At 42.8% G+C, this 21,717-nt stretch overlaps 1 protein-coding gene across 8 annotated transcripts in view; it reads left to right on the top strand.

The window, feature by feature from the left end:
• vmp1 (vacuole membrane protein 1) overlaps nt 1-21,717 on the top strand; it is a 172,862-nt gene that overhangs the window by 25,124 nt on the left and 126,021 nt on the right. For all 8 annotated transcript variants that reach the window (XM_080210327.1, XM_080210325.1, XM_080210331.1 and 5 more), the window contains exons 3-5: nt 6,841-6,951; nt 7,987-8,122; nt 19,132-19,222. In XM_080210327.1, the coding sequence (XP_080066453.1) occupies nt 6,870-6,951; nt 7,987-8,122; nt 19,132-19,222 (309 nt within the window). In that variant the 5' untranslated portion in view covers nt 6,841-6,869. The remainder of the gene's footprint in view (nt 1-6,840; nt 6,952-7,986; nt 8,123-19,131; nt 19,223-21,717) is intronic.

Below are 21,717 nucleotides of genomic sequence, written 5' to 3'. Positions count from 1 at the left end.
TGGTTGAGGGTATTGATCAGGGCAATCAAAAGAACTCTAGTCTTTGCTACGCAACAGTTGCTGCCCTCCCACACTCTGTAATTCTTTGAATACAGCATGCTGTTTTTGCCCGCATGATGGGGCAGATGGTATCTTAGTTTAATGTATAGTATCTTGTTTTGTCTGAAATGTGCGTCAGAAAGTACAATTCTTCCTCATTGCCACACTGGAGAATCAGCTCAGACTGTGTTCTCAAGTCTGAGAGTGGGTTTGAATACAGACTGACTGGAGAGTGTTACCATTGAATCAAGACTAACTTCTGAAACCAGGGATGGGAAATGGAGAGAGTGCAAATGGGTAAGTTTGAAGGAGAAAGGCAAACTTGCTCAGTAAGACCCTTCATCAAGACTAACGAAAGGTCCCTCTTGAAACATTAATATATCTGTAGATTGAGCTCTGTGCATTTTCTATTTTGCATTGATAGTTCTTCTTTATCTGATGAATCACTTCGGGCGGAATCTTAGAATTTGGCAGTGTGTCAGTTCTGGTGAGAAAACTGACATGGAACTGTCAAACTGTGCTGGCCAGTTTTCTCTCCAGATTTTGTCACTTTAACTGACAAAAAAAAAGTGGGTGTGGTTTGCGTCAGGCTCTCTTAGAGCCAGGAACTGACTCCACTGAGAGGGTGCCCTTTTTAAAGGATACTCCAAGAATTAAAACAAAAAATAGTTTTTTCTCCACCACAGAGGTATTTGTGGCCTTCTCGCCCTTCCCCACTTATCACTGATTAGTGCCAGGGCCCTACCTGGCCATGCCTTTCTCACCAGCAACCTTTGTGCCCCCGGGGGAATCTCCACAACAGGTTCACACCTGGATGTTGTAAACCTCACCGACGTAATGAAGCCCTGGCTATTTATTTATAATTTATTTAAGCAAATCAGGTTCTCGCCCAGTGTGGGCTTGAATCTGATTACGTTGCTGGAGAAGGGTGACAAAAATTGGAGATTGCGGTCTTGCCAGTGAGATTTGTGATTTCTGCATTTCTCCGGATCATGAGACCCTGTCGGCAATCTCGCAGACAGAGAGTGCATGCTTAAGATCCCACCCTCTCTCCTTAGATTAATGTGCACTGTTACCGCAAATGAGGCTGTTTTATTCTGCTTAGATTTTTTGCTGTTCCAAGTGGTCTGAACTGAATTTTGCCTGTATTAAGGGAAATGGAATATCCAGTGTAGATGTGGGAAGAGTATAACATATCATCATGAGACTTAAACTTTGCCATCACAGTCCGAAGCAAGACAATAGCTTGAAATAGATTCCTACTATTTACAGAAGTTACTACTTGCTGTATGTTCCAGTGAAATTGACATTTAGGGTGGAAATTGGTCCATTTGGAAAAGATTACAGGCGGTGCAGTTCTGCAATTGACTTGTTTACAATCTGCATCCCTTATTTGACTCGGAGGTGAACTGCAAACTTACAAGCCATTATTAATGAAGCTAGTTTCAATCCCTGCAAAAGTACCAGCCCCTTCCCTTTTTTCACCCACACAACTGCTGAAAATTATTCATGCCTTTATTTATTCTATGTCTGAATTTCCAAAAAATCTTGTCACTGGCATCCGGAGGTCTGCCATATATAAATTCCAGCTCACTGAACTCCATTGTTTACAATCTATCCTGTACTATCTCTAATGCCCCCTTTCTTTGCTATTAAAATCATCCATTGCCTTTCTTGATCATCCTTTTACTTCACAATTCACACTTTTAAAACTCAAATAGCATGACATCTTATAATTTCTAGATAATTTTCCTCATGTTTCCAACAACAAAAACATGTGTTTTTATATAGTGCCTTTAAAATTAAAAGATACTCCAGGGCACTTGACAGAACATCATCTGTATGGCACTGAGCCATATAGACATGTTAGATGACTAAAATTTTGACCAAAGAGGAATCTTTTAAGGGGCATCATAAAGGAGCCGAGAGAGAGCTAGAGAAGCAGAGTGGGTCAGGGAGAAAATCCCAGCCAAGATAACTGAAGTCTTGGCAGCCAATGGTGGAGCAATTTCAAAATCTGGGACGTGCAAGATGCTAGAATTGGAAGAACACTAACCTCTCAAAGGGTTGCAAGGCTGGAAGAAGTTACAGTGATAGGGAGGGAAGATGAATGGATTTGAAGAAAAGATAATTTTAAAAGTGAAGCATTGCTGGATCAGCAGGCAACGTAGACCAGCGAACAAAGGGTGAGTAGTACTTGGTGTGAGTAGCAGTGTTTTGGATGCAGCGTACAAGATGGGAGGCTCACGGGAGAGCATTGGAATAGTCAAGATTGGCATTAACAAACATTTGGAAGAGGGTTTTGGCAGTCGATGAACTGAAACACAAGTGGAGTCAGGTGATGTTTAAATGCCTGCTTGGAATCTGCTCAGCAGCTTATACAGTGAATAGCTAAGTCATGTAGAGGAGGGAGACTTTGGCTTTCGACTTATTGGGCAGGATTTTCCACCTGCACTTGCGCCGAAACTGGAAAATCCTGTCTGAGGTTAAGGAATCTTTGTGGTCTGCCCCTCGCCTGCTCCGATTCCTGTGGCGGACGGAACAGTAAAATTCTGATCCTTGTCTTTGCCCAGTTAGTGCTTCTAGAGGCTTTAGCCCTTCATCCAAGTTCCTTAACAGAAGAAAAATAACGTAACGTCAAATATCAAGCAAGTCATAGGGAGTCATAGAGTCATAGGCCTTTGGCCCAACTTGTCCATGCCGCCCATTTATTTTTTAAACCCTTAAGCTAATCCCAGTTGCCTTTCGATTACAAACTTAGCCAAGGGGATCCCTATGGAGCAGGTCTGGTTCCTATCATGTGTCAACATTTTAGAACAGATCACAAGCTGTCTCAGCTTGCGCATGGCCAAAAACAATGTTCAGAATTTGACACAGCAGATGAATTCCACTGACAAGTTCTTAAAATACTACCTTCTTGTTGAATTTTGAAGCAATTGATCTTCAATAGATTATTGACTTTGGCATTCAGCATGTTGGGTTTCATCGGTCAGAACGTTGCATATTTGGCCCATATCCCTCTATACCCATCGTATCCATGTAACTATCTAAATGCTTTTTAAAAGACAAAATTGTACCTGCCTCTTTTACTACCGCTGGCAGTTTGTTCCAGACACCTACCACCCTCTGTGAAAAAATTGCCCCTCTGAACACTTTTGTATCTGTTCCGTCTCACCTTAAACTTATGCCCTGTAGTTTTAGACTCCCCTACCTTTGGGAAAAGATATTGACTATCTAGCTGATCTGTGCCCCTTGTTATTTTATAGACTTCTATAAGATCACTCCTCAGTCTCCTACTCTTCAGAGGAAAAAGTCTCAGTCTATCCAGCCTCTCCTTATAACTCAAACCATCAAGTCCTGGTAGCACCCTAGTAAATCTTTTCTGCACTCTTTCTAGTTTAATAATATCCTTTCTATAACAGAATTGCACACAGTATTCCAAGTGTGGCCGTACCAATGTCTTGTACAACTTCAACAAGACATTCCAACTGCTATATTCAATGTTCTGACCGATGAAACCAAACATGCTGAATGCCGAAGTCAATAATCTATTGAAGATCAATTGCTTCAAAATTCAATAAGAAGGCAGTATTTTAAGAACTTGTCAGTGGAATCCATCTGCTGTGTCAAATTCTGAACATTGTTTTTGGCCATATGCAAGCTGAGACAGCTTGTGATCTATTCTAAAATGTTGACACATGGTAGGAACCAGACCTGCTCCACAGGGATCCCCTTGGCTAAGTTTGTAAAGCACATTGGTTTCACACAGTAATGCAAATCACAACTCTTTTTATAGTAACTTGACATTCTGTGAAACACTGAAATTCAGTTGAGTTGCTTGATTTCACTTTTATTATGATACTTGACCAGATTTCAAGATGATAATGGATGAGGAAAGTATATCCAGTCTTGATCCATCTATACAAAGAGGTCCTACCATCATCCCTTTGTAGTATCCAGTTGTTTCTTCAGTGATTCCAGCATTTCTTCCTCTGAAGGTTATTCGACAAGTTGATCACTGTGTGAAGAATTTAATATTAGCTCCCTTAACTGTACCCTCTTCCAGCTTGAAGTTGTATCTCCTTATTCTATATCTGCAGTTCTGTACCTTTACCAATTTTGAGTAACACTTCTTTTCACATCTTATTGAAAACATCGGGTTCTTGACTATAAAAAGTTAACGGACAATTTAATTGAAATGTTTTAAGGTGATTAACTTAATAATGTAGATGGGAGTTATTTCTGCTGCCAGGAGAATCCAGGACAAGGGACAATATACAAAATTAGAGCTAGGCTGTTCAGGCATACTATGAGGAAGCGTTTCTTCACACAAAGTGTAGTGGAAATCTTGAATTCTTTCCACACCATCCCAAAGCAGTTAGGCCAAACTGAGTGGCTTTTCAAAGTTCTGAGTATTTAAGGAATATAAAACTTATGTGGCTAAATAGAGTTAAGGGACATACCAACCATGATTAAGCTGAAGGCTTGATTGGCCTATATTTCTACAACTGCAGGGAAGCTGAAACCCTTCCGTTGATTCAATGTGCTTGATTTAATTTGAAATTGGGTCACAGTTTTGTTTTCATTCGTGGGACATGGGTTTCACTGGCTGGCCAGCATTTATTGCCCATCCCTAGTTGCTCTTGGAGGGCACTTAAGAGTCAACCACATTGCTGTGGGTCTGGAGTCACATGTAGGCCAGACTGGCTAAGGACAGCAGATTTCTTCCTTTAAAGGATAGTAGTGAACCAGATGTTTTTTTTCTGATGATTTCATGGTCATCAGTGGATTCTTACTTGCAGATATTTTTTATTGAATTCAGTTTCCACCAACTGCCGTGGCGGGTTTCAAACCTGGGTCCCCAAAACATTTAATAATCTGGATTAATGGTCTTGATAATGCTGCCAGGCTATCAAAGTTAACTGAATGTTCCTTGGTTGAAGCTGATCTACACTTTTGGGGGAATAAAATGAGCTTTAATATACATTTAGCCTGTCCTATACACTATGCTTTTGCTAATGTTAAAAATGGAAGTTGTTGAATTCACCAGCACAAAATTACTTGCCTGGACAATGAGCACAAAATAGTCCCTTGGAAAAAGGAATCAAAAATCTGTGGCAAACTTTCCCAGCAACCAGTGTGCGGCTTTCACATGGGCTCTGCTGACCTAAAATACTCCCTTCTATCTTTTGCGGTAACATGTTTCTCTTGAACGTAAGAAATAAGAGCAGAAGTAGGCCAAACGGCCCTTCGAATTTGCCCTGCCATTTAATAAAATCAAGGCTGATCTCCTGCTGCAACTCTCCTTCCCTACCTGCTCCCTGTATCCCTTGTTTCACAACCCTCAGAATGAGGAAATGTTTTCTCATCTTTATAATCAATACCAGACAATCACTTGCAATGTATTCTCTTCCAGCCCCTGCACCATTACCTTTGGAGTTCCCCAAGGATCTTTTCTTGGCCTCTCCTATTTTTCATGTACACTTGTTATGATATCATCTGAAAGCGGAGCGTTAGTTTTGACATGTATGCTGATGACATCCAGCTCCACCTTGCCACTACCTCATGATTGCCCAATTAGATTCCTGGTTCAACATCATTCCTGGATCAGTAAAAACTTCCTCTAATTAAATATTTGGAACACTGAAACCATTGTTCTTAGTTGCAGCTCCAAACTCTGTTTCGTAGCTACTGACTCCATCCCTCTCTCTGGCAACTGTCTGAGATTAAGCTGTAATGTTTTTCCTCAAGATTAGCTTCTAACCTCATTTCTGCCATTATTAATTATGCCTATTTCCACCTCTGTAACTTTACCCTCCCTGTCTCAGCTTTTCTGCTGCTGAAACCTTCACTCATGCTTTTGTTATTTCCAGACTTGATTATTCCAATACACTTCTGGCTCCCACATTCTACCCTCCTTAAATTTTAAGATGATCTAAAAATCTTCTGCATGTGTCTTAACTTGCACCAAGTCCTGTTCTATTGCCCCTCTGTTTGCTGATGTACATTGACAGCAACATCTTGGTATAAAAATTCTCATCCTTATTTTCCAGTCCCTCTGAGGCCTTGCCCCCACCATATTTCTCCAATCTTTAATCCCACATGTTCCAAGTTATATGTGCTCCTCTCATTCAGACCTCTTGAGCAGTCCTGATTTTAATCACACCATTTTTGCTGGCTGCGCCATCAGTTGCTTAAACCCAAAGCTTGGGAATATCATTCCTAGATTTCTCCTCCTTTTCTACCTCACTTTCTTCCTTTAAAACACACTTATTTGACCAAGCTTTTAGTAATCTGACCTCGTATTTCCTGTGTGGCTTGGTGTCTTATTTATTTTATAATGCTCTTGTGATGCTTTACTATGCTAAAGGTGGTACATATAAATCTAAATTATCAAAATAATAAGTTATTGTTCTAAATTATCAATCCTAATCTTGAGACTGTGCCCTGCTCCACCATTTCCCAGCCAGTGCCTATCACATCAAGCCTCTATAGAATTGTGTACTTTTCAATGAGATCGCCTATCGTTCTTCTACACTCTGCAGAATACAGGCCTAATTTACATAGCTTCATCATAAGACAACAGTCCCATCCTAGGAACGTTCACTGTTCTGCCTCCTATGTAACTTTATTTTTCCTTGGATATGGAGATTAAAACTACGCGTAAATTACTCTGGATGTGATCTTACTAAAACACAATGTAATTCCAATTGAAATCATAGTGTGATGGTAAAATCTAGTTACTGGCAAAAATCCTGTCTATTGCACTATTCTGAATTTTATTCCCATTTGTTTTGACAGAATCACAGGGGGTGGTGAATATAAAAAAAATGGCTGGAAGTGAAAAATCGCATGAACTGCAGCATCACCGCCCAAGGATGCAGAAAGAACAGCAGAATGGTAATGCCACAGGTAAGGCATTGTCTCTGGAGGTTGCTGTTGCATCAATTAATTTTCCTTTTAAACATCCAGTAATTTTCACTGCTGAAATCAAACTGGTGCAAACAATTTACTTCAACTTCCTTAATTAAAATATTTTGCCCTTGTTTGATTTGAGCTGGTGATCACAACAGTGCAATGGAATTAATTCTCATCAGAGATGCAAGTATTAACTTGGGATACCGAAGTGTTTAAGTCTGTTTTAGTGCTCCTTACATTCTGGGCTGGCCAGCTCCCATGTCAGTGTTTGTTTACTTCGAACAAATATTCAGATTGATATCAGTAGCAAACATTAATGTAGAAATGGGCCAGTTATGTAGTTATCATCTTTTTTGTTTCCTCTCACGAGAGTGCTGACTCATACAGGGACATTTGCACCAGGTGATCTTGGTTACTTTTCAAACTGCTTTGGGTCACACAAGAAATGACCATCAGCACGTTTTGACTGGATAATGGGGCTCTAGATCTATCAGTCTTTATATAACCTGACATCCACATGTGTGTTTTATGGTGATCTGGGTAAGGACCCTTGCATTTTGTTTCCCCTTCAGTCTAAAAATCTGAACTGACCATCCTACTGAAATGGCAGGATAAGAGAGGCCAGTTGATCTCTATTAACTTGGCACAGAATTTGGTTTTAATTACTATTATCTTTTAATCTTATCCCATGCCAAGCACTTTAAATATAAAGTGTTGATGACACCACCTGATAGTCCAAGGTTTTGGGTCTGCTTCCTCATGCTATACCCAAACAATGGCCATGCTTGAGGCTCCGCTATGTGAGAAATCTTGGATGCAATTTTCTCTTCTGTTTTCTATGCTTCCCTTAGCCAACTTTGCAATTCCAGATTTTTGAAATAAAAACATATTTAGTTCCAGTTGTAAAATTGTTGATCAAATTTTTTTTTGTGTGGGGTGAAGGTGTGGTTGGTGCAATGCTGCCACTTGCACATTCATTTTCAACTCTCATCACAGGTGAAAATATCACACTTTTTAAAATATTTTCAGATCTCTTGACACTGAATGAGAGGAAACTGAGGGATCAAGTGGAGAGGGAGACCATTGTTTTATGGAGGCGACCTATCATCACTCTGCAATACTTTCTTTTGGAAACCACTGTAAACTTAAAAGAATGGGCATTAAGGTAAGAAATTGCATATTTTACCATGAGGCTGTTGAGAAGTTGGCTAACATCTCAACTTACAAGATGATCAAAGGATTGGATAGGGTGGACAGTGAGAGCCTTTTACCTCGGATGGTGATGGCTAACATACGAGGGGACATAGCTTTAAATTAAGGGGTGGTAATTATAGGACGGATGTCAGAGGTAGGTTCTTTACTCAGAGGGTAATAAGGTCGTGGAATGCCTTGCCTGCAGCAGTTGTGGACTCACCAACTTTAAGGGCGTTCAAATGGTCAGTGGATAGGCATATGGATAACATTGGAATAGTTTAGGTTAGAGGGTCATTAGATTGGTTCCACTGGTCGGCGCAACATCGAGGGCCGAAGGGCCTGTACTGCGCTGTAATGTTCTATGTTTTCTGAACTTCTAAAAATACTCGTTCAATTTTTTAATAAGAAATTCAACTCAAATTCCATTCCTGTGATATCTGGTTCACAGGTCACACATCTTCATGTATATTTCATGCCCTTTGAACACAGCTTTTACACTTGTAATAAATTTAAGGAATACTTTGTGTCCTGGAGCTACCTTTGAATCTAGTCCAGCTGTTTAAGTACAGCAACAACACTGGTACCTACCCAGCAAAATGGGAACTTGCCCCGGTATGTCCTGTCCACAAAAAGTAGTCATGATGTGGGTATTGTTTGCTGGAGCTGAGAGAGAGAGAGAGAGAGACAGAGCTAAGATTTTACCTGTTAAAAACCTGTTTAAAATAAGTTTAAAGCACTTTACTCTTTGTAGAACTGTTTAAAGCATTTATTTATTGTATTTACTGCTTTAAGAATTCTGAGGGTGTGGTGAAAAGGCATTTGTGGACCAGCCTGCTTAATTATCAAGGGGCCACACGGTGAAGCCTTCCATTGTTTGCTGGAGCTGAGAGAGAGAGAGAGACAGAGCTAAGATTTTACCTGTTAAAAACCTGTTTAAAATAAGTTTAAAGCACTTTACTCTTTGTAGAACTGTTTAAAGCATTTATTTATTGTATTTACTGCTTTAAGAATTCTGAGGGTGTGGTGAAAAGGCATTTGTGGACCAGCTTGCTTTAAATCAGCGCCAGGTTTAAAAGGAGGCCTGGTGTAGACAGCGGGCAGCGTCTGAGCGGGCAGCGGAGTGAGGGGGAAGCAGAGTGAGTTAATAGGGCTTAATATCAAAAAGGGCTGGAGGGAAAAAAGGCCAGGTGAGTTTGTTTGAAAAAAAACAAGGAAAAAATTTTTTCAAAACTACTACAGCAAGAAACAAGGAAAAAAAATTTTTTTCCCATAAAAAATTACAGTGAATAATGGAGGGGCATGTGATGTGTGGTTTGTGTATGATGTGGGAACTGGCAGACCCCAGGGTCCTTCCCAGTGACCATGTCTGCAGTAAGTGCAGGTTGCTGGAGGAGCTCCAGCTCAAGGTGGATGAGCTGGCCTCTGAGCTACAGACACTGAGGCTCATCAGGGGGAGAGAGGGTGCCCCTAGACTGGCTAAATCTAAGGGTCAGGGACAAAAGGGGGCTGCTGGGAGGAGGAGGAAGGGGGGTGAGGAGCAGAGGCCTCAGCCTCTTAATCTGCATAACAGGTTTGAGGTTCTTGCTTCCAGTCTGGAAGAGGACGAGGCAGGTGAGGTTGGTGAGCAAACTGCACACGGTACAGTGATGCAGCAGGACATAGGCAAAGAGAAGGGGAAAAGGAACGTAGTAGTGATTGGAGATAGTGGGGTGAAGAGTATTGACACTGTCCTTTGTCACAATGACAAAGTGCACAGAAGGGTGTGTTGTCTGCCTGGTGCTCGGGTACAGGATGTCACAGCTGGGCTGCAGAGGAACCTGGAGTGGGAGGGTGAGAACCCGGTCGTTGTAGTACATGTGGGTGCCGGCGACGTAGGCAAAGTGCGGACTGAGGATCTGCGGAGGGAGTATGAGAAGCTGGGAATGGAATTAAAAAGTAGAACCGACAAGGTGGTCGTCTCTGGGCTACTGCCTGAACTGAGTGCAGACGGGCGTAGGGTTGACAGGATAAAGGAAGTGAATGGGTGGCTCAGGGATTGGTGTGGGAGGAATGGGTTCGAATTTATGGGGCATTGGCACCAGTATTGGGGTAGGTGGGACTTGTTCGGGCGGGATGGGGTTGGTCTGAATCGTGCTGGGACCAGAGTGTTGGCGAATCGAGTAAAGAGGACTGTAGACAGGGCTTTAAACTAATTAGGGGGGGGGAGGGTGCGAGGGTAGGTGACGCTACGAGGTCTAAAGTTAAGGATAGGGTACAGGTAAGGGAAGAGGCCGAGGATGTCCCAATTGGTGGCGTTACGGCAAATAGGGTCCAGGTGAAGGCTGGGATGAAAGCGCTTTATCTGAATGCACGAAGCATTCGGAATAAAGTGGATGAGCTGGTGGCGCAGATCGACACAAATGGAAACGATCTGGTGGCCATTACAGAGACGTGGCTGCAAGGTGACAGGGACTGGGAGATGAATGTACAGGGCTATCAAGTGTTTAGGAAGGATAGGCAGGAGGAAAGAGGGGGTGGCGTAGCTCTGCTGATTAAGGATAGTATCAAGGTGGTAGCAAGGGATGATATCGGAGCCAAAGAGCAGAACGTGGAATCGTTGTGGGTGGAGATTAGGAACAGCAAAGGGAGGAAGACGCTGGTGGGTGTCGTCTGTAGGCCCCCGAATAATGATCTGGAGGTGGGGCGGGCTGTTAACACGCAAATAAGTGCGGCGTGCAGGAATGGGACGGCAGTAGTTATGGGAGATTTCAATCTGCATATTGATTGGTCGACCCATGTTGGACGAGGTGGGCTCGAGGAGGAGTTCTTGGAATGCTGCCGGGATAATTTCCTTGAACAGTGTGTGTTGGAGCCGACGAGGGAGCAAGCTATCTTGGATCTGGTGCTATGTAATGAGGCGGGTAGAATTAGGGACCTTGCGGTGAAGGATCCTCTTGGAGAGAGTGATCATTGTATGGTGGAGTTTCTGGTGCAGATGGAGGAGGAGAAAGTGGGTTCCCGGACGCGCGTCCTTTGTTTGAATAGAGGGGAGTATGGTAGGATGAGAGAAGAATTGGCGAATGTGGACTGGGGGAATGTGTTGGAAGGTAGGTCTGCTGAGGAGCAGTGGAGGATCTTTAAGGAGATCTTTCTTGGTGCTCAGCAGAAATTTATTCCGATGGTTAAAAAGGACAGTAGGAAGAGAGGTAATAAGCCGTGGATAACGAAGGAGGTGAAGGAAAGTGTTAAATTAAAAGCGGAGGAATTTAGAGTAGCTAAGAGCAGTGGGCGAGAAGAGGATTGGGAAAGGTTTAAATGTCAACAAAGATTGACAAAGAAGTTGATAAAGGAGGGTAGGAGAAGCTATGAGGCTGGGCTAGCACTTAATATAAAAAAGGATAGCAAGAGTTTTTATAAATATATAAAAAGGAAGAGGCTGGCTAGGGTGAACGTTGGTCCTTTAGAGGATGAGAAAGGGGAGCTAGTGGTAGGGGATGGGGATATGACGAAGGTCTTGAATAACTTTTTTGTTTCTGTCTTCACGGAGGAGGACGTGAATAATTTGCCGGGTGTTAGCGATGGAAAGGTGGTAGGAATGGAGGGTCTTAATGACATTACTGTTACTAGAGAGGTGGTGCTCGACAGACTGGAGGGGCTGATTGTGGACAAGTCCCCAGGACCGGATGGAATGCATCCGAGGGTTCTGAAAGAAATGGCGGAGGTGATAGTGGATGCCTTGGTGGTTATTTTCCAGACGTCGCTGGATTCTGGGGAAGTGCCGGAAGATTGGAAAACGGCTAATGTTACGCCGTTGTTTAAGAAGGGTGCCAGGCAAAAGGCGGGGAATTATAGGCCGGTTAGTTTAACGTCTGTGGTAGGTAAAATGTTAGAATCCATCATTAAGCAGGAAATTGCGAGGCATCTTGAAGGGAATTGCTTGATAGGGCGGACGCAACACGGTTTCATTAAAGGGAAGTCGTGTCTGACAAATTTACTGGAGTTCTATGAGGATGTGTCTAGGGCAGTGGATAGAGGAGAGCCGGTGGATGTGGTCTTTCTGGATTTTCAGAAGGCGTTTGACAAGGTACCTCACAAGAGGTTATTGCAGAAGGTCAGGGGACATGGAGTTGGGGGTAGGGTGTTAGCGTGGATAGAGGATTGGTTGTCAAATAGGAGGCAGAGAGTGGGGGTCAATGGGTGCTATTCGGATTGGCGGATGGTGACTAGTGGGGTGCCCCAGGGGTCGGTGCTGGGGCCTCAGCTATTTACCATTTATATAGATGATCTGGAGGAGGGAACCGAGTGCAGGGTGTCGAAATTTGCTGATGACACCAAGATTGGGGGAACGGCAAATTGTGCGGAGGGTGTGGAGAGTCTGCAGAAGGATCTAGATAGGCTGGGCGAATGGGCCAGGAAATGGCAAATGGAATTTAATGTTGGCAAGTGTGAGGTGGTCCACTTTGGTAGGAAGAATGGTAGGAAGGACTATTACTTACGTGGCGAAAAACTGCAGCAGGCGACGGTGCAGAGGGACCTCGGGGTCCTTGTGCATGAGTCGCAAAAACCCAGCTTGCAGGTGCAGCAGGTGGTCAGGAAGGCGAATGGGATGCTGGCCTTCATAGCGAGGGGGATTGAATATAAAAGTAGGGAGGTCTTGCTGCAGCTGTATAGGGCATTGGTGAGGCCGCAGCTGGAGTACTGTGTGCAGTTTTGGGCGCCGCACCTGCGCAAGGATATTTTGGCCCTGGAGGGAGTGCAGAGGAGGTTTACTAGGCTGATACCGGAGTTGAGGGGATTGAGCTATGAGGAGAGGCTGAATAAACTAGGCTTGTACTCGTTAGAGTTTAGAAGAATGAGGGGAGATCTCATTGAGACGTATAAGATGATGAATGGGATGGATAGGATAGAGGTGGAGAGACTCTTCCCGCTCAAAAAAGACAGTAGGACTAGGGGGCACAGCCTCAAGATAAAGGGGAGGCGGTTTAGAACGGAGTTGAGGAGGAACTTCTTCACTCAAAGGGTGGTGAATCTCTGGAATTCTCTGCCCGTTGAAGTGGTGGAGGCTGCCTCGCTAAATATTTTTAAGAAGCGGGTTGATGGGTTTTTGATAAGAGAAGGGATTAAGGGTTATGGGGAGAGGGCGGGAAAGTGGAACTGAGCCACGACAGATCAGCCATGATCTTATTGAATGGCGGGGCAGGCTCGAAGGGCTAGATGGCCTACTCCTGCTCCTATTTCTTATGTTCTTATGTTCTTATGTATGCCGGCGTTGGACTGGCGTAAACACAGTAAAAAGTCTGACAACACCAGGTTTTAGTCCAACCGATTTATTTGATAATAGACTCACAAGCTTTCGGGGACTGTAGAACAAATCCAATCTAGCCAGTTATAGCTACAACGCATAGCAATGTGTTGACTTTCATAAAACTAAAAGAAAAACCTGTCCAGATTAATTTTTACACCTGCTCTGGCCACAGCTGATGTTATTGCTGAGCAAGCCAGACATTCCCCCCAGTGAAGTATGTCCTGCAGATCTTAAACCCTTTTTAATTGTGAAAACAAGGAAAAACCTTGTTTTCGCAATTAAAGAATCTTTTAAGATCAGCGAGATACTCACTGATCTTAAAAGCATAGAACGATCCCCCAAAAAAAAATGCTTGGTCACAAGTATTTTTGGTAACAACCCCTTAGATTTCTACCCATAAAAATCCCATCAATTATTACCCAGGACAAGGGATTGTTTCCACTTTAATAAAAGTACACTTCACAACTTTTCACTTGCACCCATTCAGATATAGAATTCCGAAAGGAGGTTCAGAAATAAATTGCTTCCTAAAAACAAAAGGCAGGATTTTCTGGTCCCATTTGCCCCAGGACTGGTAGGTAATTCCCACTCAATCAATGGACCTTTTTGTTTGTCCATCAAATTCTCCATCCTGCCAGTGACAATTTTAGTGGCGGGTGATGCAGGAAATTTTGAACCAAGGGCTCTTCTGGCTTAACAATGGGTGGCTGCTTCCGAATCAAAACCTTCACAGCTTCTCAGCATCCAACATGAAGGAAATTGTCTTCAGGGCTTTCCCCCACAGCAACTCCACTCCAGCTAAATATCCCTTTCCTTAAGTATCTTTTCCCCTTTGATATTAGATTCCATTGTCATTAAACACCCCTTTAAATTCAGAGTTTTCTGTTTTGCCTTTACTGTCACGTCAATAAAATTTAATATACATTCCCCTATTTACATATGTGGAACAAAGAACAAAAACAGCCCGGGAAACAGGTCCTTCGGCTCAACGAGCCCGCGCCGCCATTTTAATACTACCAGTGCCCCCCCTCCACCCATGACCCTTGTCTATTGTTTTTATGGCAATCCACATTGAGGGAAACTAATTTAGGGACAATTTATTACTTCCAATCAGCCTAATAGCACATCTTTGGGGTGTGGGAGGAAACCGGAGCACCCAGAGAAAACCCATGCAAGCATGGGGAGAATGCACAAACTCCCACAGACACTGGCCCAAATCCGTGTGTCTGCACAGCAAACAGTGATAGTCACTGAGCTGTCATGTTGCCCGGCATCTGGTCCAGTTTAAGCACACACTAACGACATGACGCACTAGGCCAATCTCGAACATTCAAGAGCAGCCCAAGTACGACCCATCGCATGTATGCCCCTCATTGGACAACAAGGCGGACCGACTTAAACCTGTGAATTAAAAGAGAAAAAACATTATTATTATGCCATATCCTTTTACATTACCAGGGACGTCCCAATGCTAATGAACCTTATTTAAAACAATCTCCTATATCCTCCCATCTCCAGCCCACTCATGTGCCTGTCTAAGTTACTCCTAAACAACTCCAGTGTGCCTGCCTCCACCACCTTACTTGGCAGAGCATTCCATACCCCCACTACCCTCTGTGTGAAAAACCTCCCTCTAATATCCATATTATACCTCTCCCCCCTCATCTTAAGCCCGTGGCCCCTCGTACTGTGTGTCTCTAACATAGGAAATAGCTTACCTCTGTTTACTCTATCTATACCCTTCATAATCTTGTACACCTCTATTGGATCCCTCTTCAGTCGCCGTCTTTCAAGGGAAAACAGCCCCAATTTGTTCAATCTTTCCTCATAACCCAGTCCTTCCATACCAGACAACATCCTGGTAAACCTCCTCTGCACTCTCTCCTGAGTCTCCACGTCCTTCCGGTAGTAAGGCGACCAGAACTGGACGCAGTTCTCTAAATGCGGCCTAACCAACATTCTGTACAACTGCAACATTAGACTCCAGCTCTTATATTCTATACCCCTTCCTATGAAGGTTAACATATCATAGGCTTTCTTCACAACCTTCTCCACTTGTACTGCCACCTTCAAAGACTTGTGCACTTGCACGCCGCCCCCCCCCTCCCCGTTTCACTGCGTTTCTATACTCCTTATGGGCTTACCCTTTATCACATAACCGCCCCCCCCACCAAACATTATTCCGGCCAAAATGCATCACCTCACATTTATCCGGATTAAACTCCATTTGCCATATATCTGCCCAATATACCAGCCTATCAATATCCCGTTGCGTTGCCAGACACTGCTCCTCACTGCCCGCCAATCCAGCCATCTTGGTGTCATCAGCAAATTTGCTGATCATACCACTTACTCCCTCTTCCAAGTCATTTATATATACTACAAAGAGAAGAGGTCCCAGTACTGAGCCCTGCGGCACACCACTAGTGACAGACCTCCAGCTAGAAAAGGACCCCTCCATTGCTTCTCTCTGTCTCCTCTTAGCAAGCCAGTTCTCAACCCATCTAGATACCTGGCTTTGTATCCCATGAGCCTTAATCTTTTCTACCAACCTACCATGAGGGACTTTGTCAAACGCCTTACTGAAATCCATGTAGACGACATCAACGGCTCGTCCTTCATCGACCGTTTTTGTCACCTCCTCCAAAAAATTCTACCAGATTCGTAAGGCAAGACTTCCCCTTTACAAAGCCATGCTGCATATCCTTAATCAGATCGCAACACTAAGTGCTCATACATCCTATCCCTAAGAATCCTCTCCATCAACTTGTCTGCCGCTGACGTCAAACTCACTGGCCTATAGTTACCCGGGTTATCCCTCCTACCCTTTTTAAACAACGGTACCACGTTCGCTATCCTCCAGTCCTCTGGGACCTCACCTGTGTCCAAAGAAGAGACAAAGATTTGTGTCAGAGGCCCAGCAATTTCATCTCTCGCCTCCCTAAGCAGCCTAGGATAAATGCCATCTGGCCCTGGAGATTTATCAGTTTTAATGCTACCTAAAAGCCCTAACACTTCTTCCCTCATAATCGATAGTTCCTTCAATTGGTCTACAGCTCCCTCGATGACCATACCAGACATCAAGCCCCTCTCCTTCGTGAATACTGATGCAAAGTATTCATTCAGGATCTCCCCCATTCCCTCAGACTCTAAGCACAATTCCCCTTGTCTGTCCCTGAGGGGACCAATTTTTTTTTTTCCCCCTAGCCACCCTTTTGTTCCTAAGATAGGAAAATCCAAAGGCATTTTACTCCTTAATCCTACCTGCCAAAGCCACTTCATGCCCCCTTTTTGCCCTCCTAACTCCCCTTTTGTGATCCCTCCTACTCTCTCTGTACTCCTCCACTGCTCTCTCCGTTCCCAGTTGCTTAGACCTGACATATGCCTCTCGTTTCTTCCTGACCAGGTCCTCTATATCTCTAGTGATCCACGGCTCTCTAATCCTACCTTTCCCATCCTTCCTCCTAACCGGCACATGCCTTTCCTGCACCCATTTCAGTTTTCCCTTGAAAGACTCCCACATACCTAACGTGGACTTGCCCTCCAACAGCCTATCCCAGTCTGTATCCCTAAGCTCCTGCCTAATCTGGCTGTATCTCACCCTCCCCCAATTTAGCACCCTCCTCTGAGGACAGCACTCATCTTTTTCCATTCGTATCCTAAAGTAGACAGAATTGTGGTCGTTATTAGCCACATGTTCACCTATTGCAACTTGAACCACCTGACCCGTCTCATTGCCCAGAACTAAATCCAGTATAGCCCCCTCTCTAGTCAGGCTATCTAGGGAGTGCAGAGGAGGTTTACTAGGCTGATACCGGAGTTGAGGGGATTGAGCTATGAGGAGAGGCTGAATAAACTAGGCTTGTACTCGTTAGAGTTTAGAAGAATGAGGGGAGATCTCATTGAGACGTATAAGATGATGAATGGGATGGATAGGATAGAGGTGGAGAGACTCTTCCCGCTCAAAAAAGACAGTAGGACTAGGGGGCACAGCCTCAAGATAAAGGGGAGGCGGTTTAGAACGGAGTTGAGGAGGAACTTCTTCACTCAAAGGGTGGTGAATCTCTGGAATTCTCTGCCCGTTGAAGTGGTGGAGGCTGCCTCGCTAAATATTTTTAAGAAGCGGGTTGATGGGTTCTTGATAAGAGAGGGGATTAAGGGTTATGGGGAGAGGGCGGGAAAGTGGAACTGAGCCACAACAGATCAGCCATGATCTTATTGAATGGCGGGGCAGGCTCGAAGGGCTAGATGGCCTACTCCTGCTCCTATTTCTTATGTTCTTATGTTCTTATGACCCTTCCAATACACATCTTACGAATTCCTCCCCATCCGAACCCCCAGCTCTAGGCACCTTCCAGTCCACCCCAGGGAGATTAAAATCTCCCACTACAACAACCCTGTTCTTCCTACACTTATCCAAAATGTCTCTACATATACCCTCTTCCACCAACCCTCCCCTGTCATGCCTAAAACACTTATACCCAGGAATATTTAGCTGCCAGTCCTGCCCTTCCTTTAACCACGTCTCCGTCACTGCCGCCACATCTAAATTTCTCGTGAACATGAAGGTCTTAAGTTCATCTGTCTTGTCACGCTCCTCGCCCTGTAAGGTGTGAAAGTTCTTCAAGTTTTTTTCAATTTGAATTCCCTATTGAAATTCAACAGTGAAACTGCACAGAAAATATAATCATGCAAATAAAAATATTCACCTCTCATAACACACCCTAGATTAATCTCAATATCGTAGGATTGAGAAAATTGGATTTTCAGCATTTGAGTGTTTTCCCCACTGTATTCATTATTTCTGCTCGATAAACTGGAATGTTTGGTTGCATATTATGTGCAGCTGAAATACTCAGCTGATTGTAAAAATAGTGATTAACTACATTCTTGATTGCGATGATATACAGTATAGCACAGAAGGCTGTGTGGCCCTCATTTCTGTTTGCCGTGTAAAAAGTATTCTTGTCTAAACTTGTTGTTTCGTTGCATTCATTTTTCTTTCATCTTTTTGTCTTTTTTTTACCTACAAGGACAATTTACAACTAACTGATATCTCTAAGAAAGCAGGTTATGAACTGTCTTTTTCTCTCCTATCTCCTCTTCCAAGGCAAATCGCCTTATCTCTTTGTTTTCTTCATCTTGAGTTGTCTTTGAGATCCAGAACTTGATAAATTGGCAAATCACATTTACTATCTGTAACATAAGAACCGAAAGCTCTTTATACAATCTGACCAAGTATTCCAAGCAATCAGTTTTCTTATTTGCTGCATCTGTGGTACAGTATGTTAGTCAACGTGATGTGACATTGGTTTCTTGGTAACAATACTAATTTGAGATTTTGTTATGAAACATCAGTGAAGTTTCAGGGTTACAATGCATTAACCATCAAAATTGAAAATAGTTGAATAAAATTAACAGTTTGGCGATCCCAATGTTAGGTTTTATAATCTGGACCATGAGAGAAAGAGAAGAGAGGGAAGTGAGGGCTTCCAGCTTTGAGGTTCTGGGGGTGGTGGGGAGGCTTGAGGAATGTTAATGTGGGACAGTGAATAAAATAAGTTTTGCCTATTATCTAATGATCTAGTGCTTTCTTTCTCCCCTGCCTACTTTTTCCTTCCCAGCCAAACAAGTGAACAGAATCATTCACTTTCAGAACATTTACAGTTTAATGGAGTTGCATGCTTTTTTTTCAGATTGTGGCAACGACGACAGTTGGTTGTCTTCACCCTTTTGTTGTTGGCCGTATCAACAATTGCCTACTATGTTGAAGGTGGGCATCAGCAGGTGAGCTCAGTGGTGATAACTGGCCTGTTGTTAACTATCAGGTTTAATTGAACGAGTAATATTTGAGGTAAGAGGATTGTTGGAAATGTATAGCAGGCTGATCTGCATCTGAAAAACAAATCTGGTCAAAGTTCAATTGTCCTTCATCAGAATTGATTTGGGTTTCAATGCAAATCTTAGGCTAGGATTTCTAGTCCCACTAAAGTCTATGGTGTTTTGTATGGCTTACCTGTTCTGCCACGGGGGGGCAGGTCACCTTCAGACTGGAAAATCCTGCCCTTAGTGTTTTTTTTTATGGACTAGTTTCATTACGTATATCATGTACTGTGCCATAAAATTATAAGGAATAGGCCATTTAATGTATTGAGCCTGCTCCTCCATTCAATAAGATCACGGTTATGAAATTCATTTTACATCGCTGTTAAAGGGATTAACATGGGCATTTGAAATGACAGTATGACACAGCATCTTTTATTTTAGTTGTGCTGTATCATGACAACCAGCAGCCAATTTATATTGTACATTAAACATATTTGTTTACAAATACAAATTTCAGATGCAGAAAGGAAAAAATAATTTTTAAAAAAGTAAACTTTTAAATCATTCTTCCCATTGCCCTTTCTCATCTACCTGTAGAGTTTTTAAAACCCAGGTATGTTATCTTCTGTCCTGATTTCTCACATTGATGGTTTCTGTGGGCCTTGGGCGATTATCCCTTTAAGGCCAACATAGTAGAAGAGGGTCACTTGGCTTGAGGGAACAATTGGGACTGAGTGGGTAATCATTCTGTAATGTAATCTTGGGCAGAAGACAATCTGAAGACTTCAGAAGACATCCAGAAGACTGGGGAATTAGGGGGGCTGCTGGCTTCTGTACAGTTTTTTCCTAATTAAGTACCTTTTTTTGTGTTTGAGAAGTCTGTGAATGTGCATCTTTACATTGACAATGAGGATAAAATGTTATTGATGACACTGCCTGTGGCTCAACCCTAATGAGTGTCTTGTTTTAATCAAATTCTGAAGAAAAGAAATATTCAGTGGAAAGCCTGTCATTGGGCGAATAGACCCATTTGAGATGTTGAGGTATTGCCACACTCTGAAGGACAGATGCTAACCTGAAATAAGAGAAAATACCTCTCAGAAGCAAGAACTATGACTTTGAGTTTAAGGAAAATAAACTTGAGTTGAGAGAAACAGAGTTGCTGCAAAATCTTTAAAAAAATAAAGTGAACACAAAAAAGCAGTATTTTAAGTGGGAAAAAAAGAAGAAATTCACTGGGGAGCTAGCAGCTAGAAAACTCATATCTTTGCATGGAAAAAGAAGGAATTTGGATCTAAGTCAAAGACTTGCTGCAGTTAAACAAGTGCTTGTTTATGAAAGCATGCTACAGCTTTCAGAGTTTAAAAAAAGCCAGAATGAGACACTCTGTACCTGCATTGATACATTTGTAATATTCACCTGCAAAGTGAAGCCAACCATATCCAAGCAATTACAGCTTGTCTAGGAGGGAAGATTACTACATAGTCTTAAAGTGGTGGCAATTCACTTGAGCTGACAACTGCAAGAAGGAACAAATGACAATCAACAGGAAAATTGGTGAAGACTTCAAGGAAGAGTCAACAGACAACCTCAGGAGGCAATGAAAGACCCCAGAAGGAGGGCTCTAAAACACACTAAATGACCAAATGAAGGACAGCGAGAGAATTACAGAATGGAAATAAGTCAACACTTCGTCAGGGACGAACCTGACTAACAGTGAAGTCTAAAAGGGTTTAGTTGAATTTAAGACGAGTAGAATAGAAGGTTCCATTTTTTGAAATGTGTATGTTCAGTAAGAGTATGATGGATCTGGAAGAAATGCAGAAATTAAAGATCTAAAAAGAAACTAGGAACTACTGAACATAAAGAGGAATTGGCAAAATGAATTAAAGCTTGAGGAAAGACATTAAAACAATTGGATGAAATAACTGACAGCAAACTTGGAAAAAAGAATGGCAGAAAATTGTAGGAGCACTTTGAGAAAATGGAGAATTAACTGAACTCTTTGAAAAAGCAACCAGAAGATAAGAGCAAGTTCAGTGAAGAATTGAATCAGATGAATAAGAGGTTGAAGAAAGGAAGCATGCCAATGAGAAATTAACAAGAAAGGGAAAAAAAGTGAAATTGACAGCAGAATCAGCAATTCAGACAGAAAAAACTGAGATTACATGCCAGAACAAGATTGCTGAATTTGTCACACAAGTGGGAAAGCCACAAATCAGGACAGAACAGTTCCATGCAAGACTATATTTAGAACTGTACATAGTTAAAGCCTACAAAAAGTGTTTATGTTTGAACACAAAACTCATCACTGAGCCATCAGCACTGCAACAAAAAAAATCCCATATCAAGCACAGATTTGTCTGTGGCATGACGTGTAGGCATGTATGCTGCATTGTCTAGTGTAGTCAGCCTGGTGATGTTTGAAATGAAGCATAGTTACAAAGTCAGGTACT

The sequence above is a fragment of the Carcharhinus amblyrhynchos genome, chromosome 23, assembly GCF_965287045.1.
Source record: "Carcharhinus amblyrhynchos chromosome 23, sCarAmb.v2.hapA, whole genome shotgun sequence".
Taxonomy (NCBI): domain Eukaryota; kingdom Metazoa; phylum Chordata; class Chondrichthyes; order Carcharhiniformes; family Carcharhinidae; genus Carcharhinus; species Carcharhinus amblyrhynchos.
This window is presented reverse-complemented; position numbering and strand designations above follow the sequence as displayed.